The sequence below is a fragment of the Acanthaster planci genome, unplaced genomic scaffold (assembly GCF_054643075.1).
Source record: "Acanthaster planci isolate LZ-2023a unplaced genomic scaffold, COTS_SCS Contig36, whole genome shotgun sequence".
In the NCBI taxonomy this organism is placed as follows: Eukaryota; Metazoa; Echinodermata; class Asteroidea; order Valvatida; family Acanthasteridae; genus Acanthaster; species Acanthaster planci.
In genome coordinates, this window is record NW_028257660.1 from 38,826 (window position 1) to 50,939 (window position 12,114).

Here is a 12,114-nt window from a genome sequence, read left to right on the forward strand (position 1 = left end):
ATTGAGGGCACTTTCTGGCTTTCCTAATCTGACTAATTGGATTGAAGAGAGGCATCTAAGCTAAGTAATTTGTGGCTACCGCTTCAGTTTTTTAACCATTGCCATACTACAGTGAAAAGCTGTACCCAATTTGCTTGTGCTATCAAACATTGAACTGTGGAATGTTAAATTTGCACTGAACAAACAAGGAAACAGCCATGCAGTTGATTGCTGCACATATATTTAAGCTGAACAGAGCAGTCATGCTACACATTCGACTAAATGTTAGAGACTGCAATGTTGTGTAAACATTTCAATGCAAACAACGATCCATGTACAAGTCTTCAGATAAGCTTGATAAATGATGCTACACATAGGATGCACTTTATACAATACATACGTGGGCGCTCATGCATACAATTTCATCCCAAATCACATGGTACTGTCCATTCATCTCACACTTCACTCCAGCCTATGTTTAGTTTCAGAACACCTGTACTTTATGAGACTGAAGGGCAACTGATATTCAGCTCCCCAGAGTTTAGGATTGACATGAGAAGACAACTTGTCACAGATTTTGCACTATCTCATTTATCATGCAAACACGTTATGCTGGCTCACTTGGGCATTAAACATGCGCAGCGACTGTTAAAAGTACACATGAGATTTTTAACTTTTTTTGAAAATTTCTACACAGGATTTTTTCACAGAGAAATTCCTTGTCTTCTGAAGTTTTTGTCACATTACAAATTATTCACACAATACAGTGTTTTAAACCATGACTGAGTGATTAACTGCATCAGAAATGCTCAAAGTATGCATGAAACATCCAAGCATGTTATGCCTCTTTGTGTCAGAGAGGCACCAGTGAATCGGCACGCAGACACTTTGTGCACACAACAGATCTTCATCTTCAGCAGTAACCATCTGGATTACTCTGGTTACTTGCCAACTACAAGTATTACAGCATCTGTCATCACTACCCGAGGGGTTTGTTCTTATGTGGGCTTGAGTGTTCTCTGGTGTATGACATTTTCTGTGTAAAGGAGTCCATTGTGGCTAGCTCTCCAGTCTGTTCACCTGCTTTAGTCATACCTATATTGTGGTCACTTCTACAGCTGCACCTGTCTGCTGGGGCCCCATCCATAACCACCTGTCATCAATTTAAACCAGCTATTGGTACATTTTATGCTTTCTGACAACTTACCAAATTGTTTGTCTGAATATAAAAGGACTCACCCTTCAAATGGTACCCACTCCGTCGTGCCATAATCCACAAACTGGACTTCACAAAGTTTCTCAGTCGACTTGACTTGGTGAATTGTTGTACGGAACCACTGCTGGTTGACTTGGTAGAGAGCACAGCAGCACAAACCTAAATATTGAAATGAAGCATAAAGGCTGATGATAAAAGTCAAAACGGGTTGACGACAGATTGCTGTTGAGACGTCTAGAATATGCAGATTGTGATTTTTAATTCATAAATTGGAAAATATCTTTATATGTCAATGCAGCTTTATCCCGAAGGTTTTCCTTGCCATTTGATGGTAAACTATTTGTTGAAAACTTCCTCAAAATTTCATTTTCGCCAGCCTAATGAACTAGAGTCTTAAAATTTTAGCAATTATATAATATATAATGCTCCGTGATTTGACAAAACCTTTCATTCCACAAATCCTCTGGTAAGTTTGTGTTTGGCCTAGAGATGCATATTTCTTTTCCCATAAGTTCAAAATTTGTCCTGGCTGAACACAAACAAGAAACATGAGCAAAGAAACACTATCCCTCCTTGCATTGTCCCCTCAAGGTATATGAATGCAACTCTTCTTCCAAGCTACCAGAGGAATTTTCAGATGCACTTATTCTTTCTTCCAATGCAACCTCATCCAATCACAACAATGCTTGAAGAGGAACATGAGACACTATGACAACAAGACACTCCATCAGATTTGCAGACGAGAATTCTAAAATTCACTGTGAATAAGAGACCGTTTTCCCACAGGATAAGAGGAGTTTTTCTGTAAGAGTTATATCCAAACAAGTCTTTTTTTCAGTTTGATAGTTCATCTCCTTTACAGAGATGTTATGACAAGCTAGTCCCACCAAAGTGACTCAAAACTGTTGAGTTGTGGCAGATGTTTCAAAGGATCCAAGTAAAATACTTTACTTCAAGGTCTACATGGAGCAAACATACAGTTTGTCTTGGAGGCTGCTTAACCCAGAATTCAAACAAGGAAGACAAACCGGGACAAAAAAGGAGAAACTTTCTACTTTGAATGAGTGAACACTTTTTTTAATACGCTTGAAATGATGTGACTATCAACCAGCGGAAGGAACAAAACGGCAGGAGACATGGGGGGAGAGATATAGGAGAAAATTTCACTTTCAGTTCACTGCCCATGAGACTTAGTACACAGAGATACCTACAGCCCAGGATATGGTTACCTGAAACCTACTTCAAAAGCAATCAACTGACCTACCTACAAAAATACCTCTGATTGACCGTTGATGAGAAAGGACATGATGGGATGATGGAATACTTTCAGGATTTGGTATTCTCTCAAGGGTTAAAGAAAGCCTGAAATTTGAGCTACCGATTATAAAGATAAGAGCATGATGAGTAACCGTTGAAAATGTTTAATGAAAAAAAGAACTGACAAGTCAAACAGTTTGGAAAGATCGCCCTGCACTTTTGCTTTTAAATAGGAACTTTGGAAAGAGCAAAAACGTTCATTAACCCTTTTTGAAAACTTGTTTACCTGTTCACTCAGTACAATGTTCATTGGCTTTCCTTTTTTGGTGCTTCAAAAAAGAATGGGCTTAAAAGTTTACAGCCAAAGAGTATAAGGGAGATCTATGTACATGGGTAGAGAGGTCTTGAAATACTCAAAATGCCACATCTAATCTTTGTAACTTATTTACTCCTCTCTAGCACAGACAGAAGCTATCTGATGTTAAATATGAAACTCCCCACCCCCCTCCGAGACTATGAGTGCTGTGCATACGCTGTACCCTGACAAAATATAATGGATGAAGCCAGGTCAGCTCCATGCATCCATCTGCAGACTTGTTCTGTAGGTACGTGTACCTATTTATACTCTGGGTTGGACTTCAAGAAGCTAACCACTTTAAACCAGTGTGCCAATAAAACCTTCTAGTATCTTTACCTGCTTGACAAGGAAGTAACAAAGACCTCTCGACCCTTCCTCACATGAACAAAAGCCTCGCTGATAAACATAAGCCTACATAAAGTGTTACAGTGCAGCATCATTCCTCAGAAGCGAGAGTGCAAACCAAATCACTCAGGCAAAGAAACTGTAAATATATCCACCGGATGGAACAAAAACCTTACTTTTTTTGGCTTAACACCCCTCTGAAATTTCCCCCGAGACAGTGGCACTCAAATCCATTCCTTTCACAAGCATCTGATATTTTTTGTCCTCCAACTGACTTCAAACCCACTGTTTCTCAAAGCTTCCTATTGGTTGAGTGTCCTACCCACAACAGCCAAGGGAAAAATACAATTTCCCTGAGGAGCAAAAACCTGACACAAACAGAGTAGGAATTTCTTTTTAATACACCGTTTGGTCTTGTGAGATAATGACATCTACTGAAAAGATGACAAAGGTTTCTATACATGTAGGCAGTACTTTGTATACAGTTCACTGAGATGAAAGACCAGGTCCTATGATGGGCATACGATATCACTCCTAAAAAGGTATTATATCTGACAACTGATTTTTTTTTTTGAAGGAGGGGTTTGCAATGAGTTCAAAGTTGGAGGAGCCCACCTTGTTTCTGCTATCTTCTAAATAAAAATGACGTTGTCATTTCCAGAGTGATGCTAACTGTCTGTTTGCTGTAGCCAAGCAATGGATTAAATTATTCCCCACAGCAAAATTCCTACAAAGGCCAAAGTAACAGAATTCTTACATGCGCTGATTTTTCCTCACTAATTTATTTATTATTCACTTTATGACTTGCGAATATGACTTGTGGGAAATCCCTGTAAGGTGATATTCAGATGAAAACACACTTGCTTCTGATTTGGTTCATTTCCGGGGGAATTTGAGACAGGTTCAATGGAAAAGACTGCTTCTTAACAAGTTTTAAAATGCAAGCTCTTGGGAAAAACACCCGCAATCTTTTTCTTCTCCCTGCAAGCACTTAATAACTTGAAGCAATCTTTTTTTTTTTTTTAGTTTTTCTGCACTGTAAGATGTATTTGTATACTTTTTTAACATTACTATAAAATGGGCTAGTACTTAGGATTGGGCATCATTTTTATGATTCAGTAATGGTTTGGATGGGACTCTGACTGGGTTAATTTAGGTTTTAACAGAAGGCTGGGTTATAAGGTCAACTGGCTGATCTGAGTTAGACTGAAAAAAGTTAAGAGTGGGTCTGGCCTTGGGTAACTGAGTTTGAGTTGAACTAGGTTGGACTGAGTTTGAGTTGAACTAGATTGGACTGAGTTGGAGTTGAACTAGGTTGGACCAAGTTGGGTTGAGTTGGTCTGGTCAGAATTGGGCTGATCTTTGACTCTTGATTGGGTTGGGTTGAGTTGAGTTTGGCAGCACTGGGTTAATCTAAGCTAAGCTGAGCTGGTTTTGGCTGGGACTGAGCTGTATCGATACATATCAATTTAGTAATTTAGAATAAAGGCTTACCTATCTGGGGGTTGGTGACACTTGGTAGAGTGGGAGCCATCTTGTTTAGGTCAGCTGACATTCTCTGCAACTCAGCAAGTTGATGATATGTCTCCAGTTGGACTGGGCCATCGCCAAAGTGATGATCTGCCCATGGTTGTATGTAAACCTACAGAACGAACAAACATATTAAAACATAAATTCACCTCTGCACTAATGATACCACACTTTGTTTTTGTGTGTGCCTTCCCATGGTGCTTAGCGGACCGTGGGCCCCAACTGGCTCCATAGGAAAGTACACATGTGAACAAAGATTGACGTCATTAACACATAAGCCTGTTATGATGTAGCAAGTGTTGATACTAAAGATGACTGACCATAATTTGAAGTGGCCATGAGAGATTTTTCATCCAATTACCATGTCTGGCTGGTTGATGTGTGTCACTGATACAGCCAATTGAGATCCTTTGGCTGGCAACCTCATTGGCTTGTACTCCACCTCCAATCCTGCTATAGCCACACCCATTTCAGGGGATACTACTCTACCATTGGGTGTCAACGTGGCAACATCTCTAGACTCTTCCACTTCAGAAAAGGGGCAGCTTTTCTCACTCCCATCATCATTGTCTTCATTTTCAGCTAATCCCTCTGCTACAAGAACCATGTTGATACTTTGTCCAGTTGGTAACAGCAGATCCACTTTCAAGGGTTCTCCTTTTTTGCAAAGGGACTGTAACCAGATAAATATTCAGAATAAAATCTTATTCATGAATATGTAAAACAGTTTAGCCATCCCTATTGGTCTAGAGACTGTCAGGTGGCTTGTCTTAAATGGATGATATGGCACAGCTGACTGTGCTTCATTTCATGCAGTTTGTGCTACACATACACAAGTCTACATATAAGGATATTGTTTATGACTACTCATGAGAGAAACAAACCATTGCTAAAAGGGGATTAGAAAAACAAAGAAGTACATGTAGAGTTCTCGAACAAAATCATTTGAAACTCATAATTTTTCAACCTATGACTTTGACTTTGTGACTCAAAAAGTATTTATGAAGGGGTTCAGCTCAAAAATTATCAGCATTTTGCTGATCCGGTCTTGAATGGCGTCTAAGACTGACAAAGTACAATACAGAATTGACTGCGCTTAAATGTAGAAACCTTACAAGTCTGGCAAATATTATCATCCATTTTTACAAATTAGGTCGTTCTTAAGTCAACCACTACTCAAGGTCGACAGTAATGACAGGTTTCACTTTTCCCTGAATGAGTGAAAACAACTGACTTGCTGACAACAGCTCCCTTATAGATGTGTACAAAGTAGCTTTAATGGACCATATTACAATGAATGAAGAAACCTGGCCTGCCACATTTTAATGGATCCATTAGTCAATGTATTTACTCTATTTTTATCAACATATTTCCACAAAGGTTCATTCCTTCAAGGGCAGACAAACAAGATCATCAATGTTTGGGAGAACTGTCCAGGAAGAGCAAGCTAATATACATGTATTTCTTGATGAACAGAAAAAGTTGTGTTTCATTATCCCCACACAAATCTGTTTAAAAGCATGACCTTAGTCATTTAATTCTGTACATTTAAGAACAAATATCATTTGATCAAACTGTTCATTTATTTAATGTTATTACAGGTTGTTAACCAGCAGGACCCAATAAGTTTATACAGAAGTGTTCTGTTATCCCTGAGGAAATTGTTAATTGTTTACTTGGATGAAATCACACAAGTAATACGTGTAGATAAATACTACTCTTCCAAAATCCATTCTTACCTTAATCAATGCTGTGCATGACTGTTCCACAAGGGTCTCTAACAGAAACTGGATTGTTGTGACAGGCCATGAAGAGCTTGGAGGTTTCTGCAAAAGTTGTCCCCCCCCAAATTTAGGTAGTAGTCAACACACATAATATACTTAGAATGGCACCATAGAATTACCTGTATAAAATATGAATCGATATGCTATGATTTTCTTTAAACAAATGCCTTGAAACCCGCCCTCCCCAGTAAAAGACAAAAAATAACAGCAGTTTTGAACTGTGGGTTTAATTTCGGTAAATTAATAAACATGAATCATTTGTCAAATTGTGACAATCATTTTCTTAATTCCATTGAAAAATTTTTAAATACCGGGTACAGCAGAACTGCCTGGATTTTGAGCCACCAGATTCAATTCAAAAATGGACGAAAGCACAGACAGTAGCAAAGCGAATTGAGAGGAACGTTGCTTCCGGACATGTTGTTTGAAATCTCACGTCTTGTTGGTGACCAAAAAAATGGAATTAGAGCTTGAATCCCTCCTCTCCCTATGGAAATTTTACAAAACGTCTCATGTTGTATCCTGAGGACGGCCTGGGAGATTTATGGTTGGATTAAAATGCAGAGTGTACAGCTCATCACTCCCTACAGGTAAATGTAAGACTATACAGCATACTACAGCTACTAGCCTAATCCTGAATGCATCAACACCCGTCACCATGGGGATCCAGATTTGTGCTTGGAAAAATGAAATCAAATTAAAAAATTCTCAAAAAATTACACTGGTATGGTACATGTACATGTATGTGGAAATCTTTAGGAAAAGGGAGATTAATTTCAGGAAATTACCAAGGCAAGATTAACACAATGTAAGGAACCAGAAGAGATTTGAATAGAAAGAGGAGCATGATCGCAAGGAGGTCTCAAGATTGGTCTGTTGTCTATGAAATGTCTTCTCAACAAACTGTCTTCATAACATTTCACTAAAAGTAATGGCCAAACTTGATTTAAAAAGAGTTTGTGTCTGCATTAAATTGGGGACCCTGAACAATAGAGGACAATAAGGTCCCCGACTGACAGAGGGTCCCCGATTGACAATTGTGTACAAAACATATGGGTGGTCTTCTAAAAAAGTTAAAGTACAAACAAAAGAGGAACAATAGGGGGTCCCCAGTTGCAGGCAAATACACACTTGAGTGTGTGTATTGTTAAACTATATTTTCTCCACTGCAAAAGCCTTTTGCTAAAACTACTGCAACAGAATCAGACTTAATGGACTAAGATCCTCTAGGGACCCTCTGGGGACCAGCACTATGGAGATGAAGCCTTTCAAAATGGATCTCAAGATGTAGCATTAGTCAATACCAACATTTCAAAGACAGCAAGTCAATGCATTAAAATCCACACAAGAAGACTCATTGTAATTGTAATTGAATCTGATAAGAGTGTGTGAGTCATGTGCAGGTACTGCATGCACCAAATTTCAGGTTGAATAAAAATATCAAAGAAGTGCCATCTAAATATATCAAGAAAAAAGGTACCAGTTTACAAGTCTTGCTGTCTCAAAACAATTGTTTTCTTGAAAAATGGTAGATGTATGATTTGGTCCCTGACAAGAAGCAGAGAATATGTATCTATAAGCTTAAACTTTAGAGAGATCCCAGTTAGGTCAGAATAGCAGCCTGTCAGTCAGGGGTAGAAAGAGTTCAACCTTCAAGAATCTTGCCAAAATTTAGTTCTAATTTGAGACTTACCGGTCGAAGACCAATTAGAATACAATCTCTGCTCTGTTGAGGCATGTCCAACTTAAATGGTTTCAGATGGATGCTTGGGAAAGGGACAGTCTCTGAATTACCAAAATCTACATAGTGCACCTATCCAGAAGAAAAGAAGATGTTTTTTCAATAGAATCACTCTTGAAAAAAAGGAAGAGAAACCAAACTACGAAAAAACCTTCATAAAAATGATGCGTTACATGTAAATGGGCCATTCTATAAATTTGGGGTCCAATTTTTTTTCCTTTCCCTGTTATATATGGCATATGATTTTTTTATGTTTAGAACTCACTGCTTAATTTCCAAGACTGAATAAGTACTGCAAATTACCTGCCAAGCAAATAACAAACGTTTGAAATCAATGTCAGTGATACATCGCTTGTCAAACTTGTCAGATGGTATACATGTCAAAGGTAACATGGACAGAAAAATGTCACACTTTGGACCCCAAATTTATAGAATGACCCAGTACATGTATTTCTCTATCAAGAATAGGGTGATATTTTTCTCACATGCATTCCAGCCTTTAAAACTACATGTAAAACTCACTCTGTCAGTAGAACACTTCTTGCAATAAAAGAAGGCCATCATCAAAAGACCACGCAATTTATTCCACCACAAGCAATATTGGAAATTTAATACAACCATTTATATTCATTGTAGGAAAATAGGTTTTTTTTAAGATGCAACTACACGTAAATATTTTTATCAAAATCCCCCTTACGAGATTGTTTAAAAATGATCACAGAATTTAACACTGGTGACAAAGGGCATTGACAAGGGTTAAAGACGAAAGCATTAAAGTAAAAAAACAAATGCTATGAAATGACTGCATACTGGATTTAACAAGCAGGTGCTCCTACACTGCAAGTTATTAGTTCCATGATCAAATCATCCATCGTTTACAACTCATATCATCCTGATGCCCTACATTACCTATCAACCATCCACCAATGGTGTCAGCTGGCTTCAATTTTTTTTCCAGACAGTTAGTAGGATTTTTCATTTGAAAGCTCATCCAGAAGTCTTCCAGTAAGGCTTATCTATGATCTGGTTTACTGAGGAATCAATCAGATGTAATTTCAATTACTGGTGCACTGACAGAGCTATCCTAAGCCAACATCAGTCAGAGTTTATGGTCTTATGATATGGCATGCTTTATTCCACTGTTTTTCCTAAAGGCTTTAGAATTCCCCTCCTGTGTAAACTTTATGAACCCTTACAATCCCCCCAACAGGTGGAAGATTAATAACGGTAAGGGTTTATGCTGAGCAAAGATAAAGATTCAGAAAAGTTGAGGGCATTTTAAGCAAAATGAGGCTTCTACTGGAAAATACAATCAAAGGAACTAATGAAGCAATTCCTAGGGCATGAGGAAAACTACAGTCCACAACATCAAGACAAAAAACCCACAATATACATGTACATGTCAAACTACCAGCATCAGTCATTCCCATCACTGTAACAGCTACACCTTCTTGCAGAAAAGTATAGAATTCATTCAGTAGCCCTTTCATTAAAATTTTCTCTCAATACGTAGCCATTGTGGAGCAGGTGCATGTAATTTGATCGTGACAAGCTAAAGAATAAGGTACATGTACGTTGAAATGACAGCAAAGGACAAAATCATTACTCTGTACACCACACCACATTTTAGTTGATTTCAAGTTTTTGCTAATGCTGCATTTTATAGGTTAAGGAAGCACATGTTTGTAATAACTTCGTCAGATGGTTAACATCAATGATTTGTAAGATTTCTTCACAGGAAAATAGAAATCGTGGCTAGTTCAGGATATTTCATCCCAATGAAAGTGTCTGACAAATTGAGGTCAGTTCCATGGGAATTCACTCAATCAAGTACAGCCTCTTTGGCCACAAATAAAATTGTCCAGCAACTCAAAAACCAGGTCAAAACCTCAAATAGGGAAATGGAAAAATCCAATCTAATCTATGGAACATTCTCTCTTGCCCTGTAATTCCATTGGGAATTTTTTATTTAGTTCTAGAAGTGAGGGGAGAAGGGCATTGTTATGAGATGAGAGAAAAGACCCAGTACAAAGACCTCCAAGTAACACCCAGGGATTATGTGAAGTAACTTGGGAGATAAAACCTGATGACACTACAATGACTCCCTTGGGGAGATTCAAACCAGTTGAAGAAAGAAATAAGATCCCTGCATCTAAGGTACATGTATGTTGGAGGTTTGTGTGCACTCTCACACTGTCCCCTAACTGAACCTCCCCCATACATTTTAATATAATCAAAGTCTCTCCTTTTATACAATTCAAGTAGATTATGAATTTATTTCATCTTGAGAAATTTTGAGACATTTTACCATGAATAATTCGATGCAAATAGGATTGTAATGAGGTTGATAGAAAAGCGGCTTTAAAATCTGAGGCAATGATAAATCGCTTTTGTAGTAAGAGCATAACAAGACTGTCATTAAAATGCATGATTTGTCTTATCACCATCCGGCACAAACCACCCACACTGAGGTAATTATTAACGAGTTTCAAGGGAATTAAATTTGTTTTCAAAGATCCTGAATCTTTGAAAGTCACACGATGGATTCTGATACCATTTCTACATGCAATTGATGCAGTAATGAGACAAAGGAAACAATTCAAATAAGAGTTCAATTTAGAAGGGACAGTGATGGTGAGATTTGCTGCGAGGAGATAAAATGGGGAAAGCGCTAGAAACAAACAAGATTTGTATCGGATCAAAAGGACACAAGAATATTGCTGATCCACAATGTCGATGCATTTCTGACTCTTTCTTTAATCTTGATACACTGTATATTATTAAGTTATTTCTTGGATCTGAATGAACAGAGTACTGAGTAATATCTTGTCCTACAAACCTGGCTTTAAACTTAGTGCCTTTGGTTTTTAAGTATGGTTTCTACTTTAAGAATTCATTTTCTAGTTCACATAATGTGTCATTTGATGCAAATTTGAAAGGCGTAATTTAGAGTGCATCCATATCTTTCCTGCCCCTCTGGTGAAATTTAAGATGTGCCGAACGCCAAAGACTTTCAGATTGTAATAGGATAATTGTACTGCAACCACTCAACTCAACTCACTTAGCCATTTGGAATTCAGATGAAGAGAAATGATGTAGGAAGTCAGAATAAATCTGAATTTTCCTGAAAAAATACACTGCAAAGCTTCTTGGATTTCAGATTCTTAATCTTCAGATTTTTCCATATTTTTATTTTCATATCGCCTTGTTTCTCTGGTTTTAAATTGAATAAAAAAAATGATAACTTTCTCCCTCAAGAAGCCACAACAAACATAAGAGATTTACACCAAAACCAGTTAAATTCATGAAGATTTTTCTTCTTGAACATCTTACGAGAGTGGACACAGGCTGACACTGAAACTATAACTCACCTCTGCAGCGTCTGCATGCACCCTTGTGATTCTTGCTCTATACCAAAGACCATCCTCTTGGAATTGTGCACATACTGCTTGTCCTTCTCGCAGATCTTTAGACATCGGCACCGGCTGAGATATGGAATTGGCTGCTTGTAGTCTCTCCATAACATCCCGGAATGTATCAACTGAAACAATAAAAAGACTTCCACAGTCAAACCAGTAAGGGCTTTTAGCAGATACATTCAAATGTGGATCCAAAGATGCTAAGGAGTTAAAGAGGTTGTGTCCATGTCTATAAAAAGTTGCAAGCTTTGTTTCTCTACCAGCCAGGAACAAATGGTGCCTGCCAAGACAGAGTTTTAAGAATGTAGGCTAACTGCATTCAGAAGTGCCAAAAATGGTTGCCTTTCATTCACAATGTATTAAGGGTTTAGTAAGACTGGAGCTATGGGCCCTGGGCGGGGCCAAGGAGGGCGCTATTTTCCTAGTAATGGAAGCTCCTTGACAGGAACTGCACTTTGCTGGTTCACTAATGACTATGAAATGCA

At 38.1% G+C, this 12,114-nt stretch overlaps 1 protein-coding gene across 10 annotated transcripts in view; it reads right to left on the reverse strand.

Annotated features, from left to right (window-relative positions):
- LOC147795405 (RING finger protein 17-like) overlaps positions 1-12,114 on the reverse strand; it is a 61,436-nt gene that overhangs the window by 33,834 nt on the left and 15,488 nt on the right. For 9 of the 10 annotated variants that reach the window (XR_015423922.1, XR_015423921.1, XR_015423919.1 and 6 more), the window contains exons 27-32: positions 11,582-11,751; positions 8,163-8,282; positions 6,425-6,511; positions 5,047-5,358; positions 4,650-4,797; positions 1,219-1,354 (exon numbers count right to left, since the gene is read on the reverse strand). Coding sequence is in view for 3 of the 10 variants with exons in the window: in XM_087131966.1 (XP_086988092.1) it covers positions 1,219-1,354; positions 4,650-4,797; positions 5,047-5,358; positions 6,425-6,511; positions 8,163-8,282; positions 11,582-11,751 (973 nt within the window). In the remaining 7 variants the exon portion in view is untranslated. Of the gene's footprint in view, positions 1-1,218; positions 1,355-4,649; positions 4,798-5,005; positions 5,359-6,424; positions 6,512-8,162; positions 8,283-11,581; positions 11,752-12,114 lie in introns of those variants that run through there. The other variant, XM_087131969.1, reaches the window with a different exon arrangement.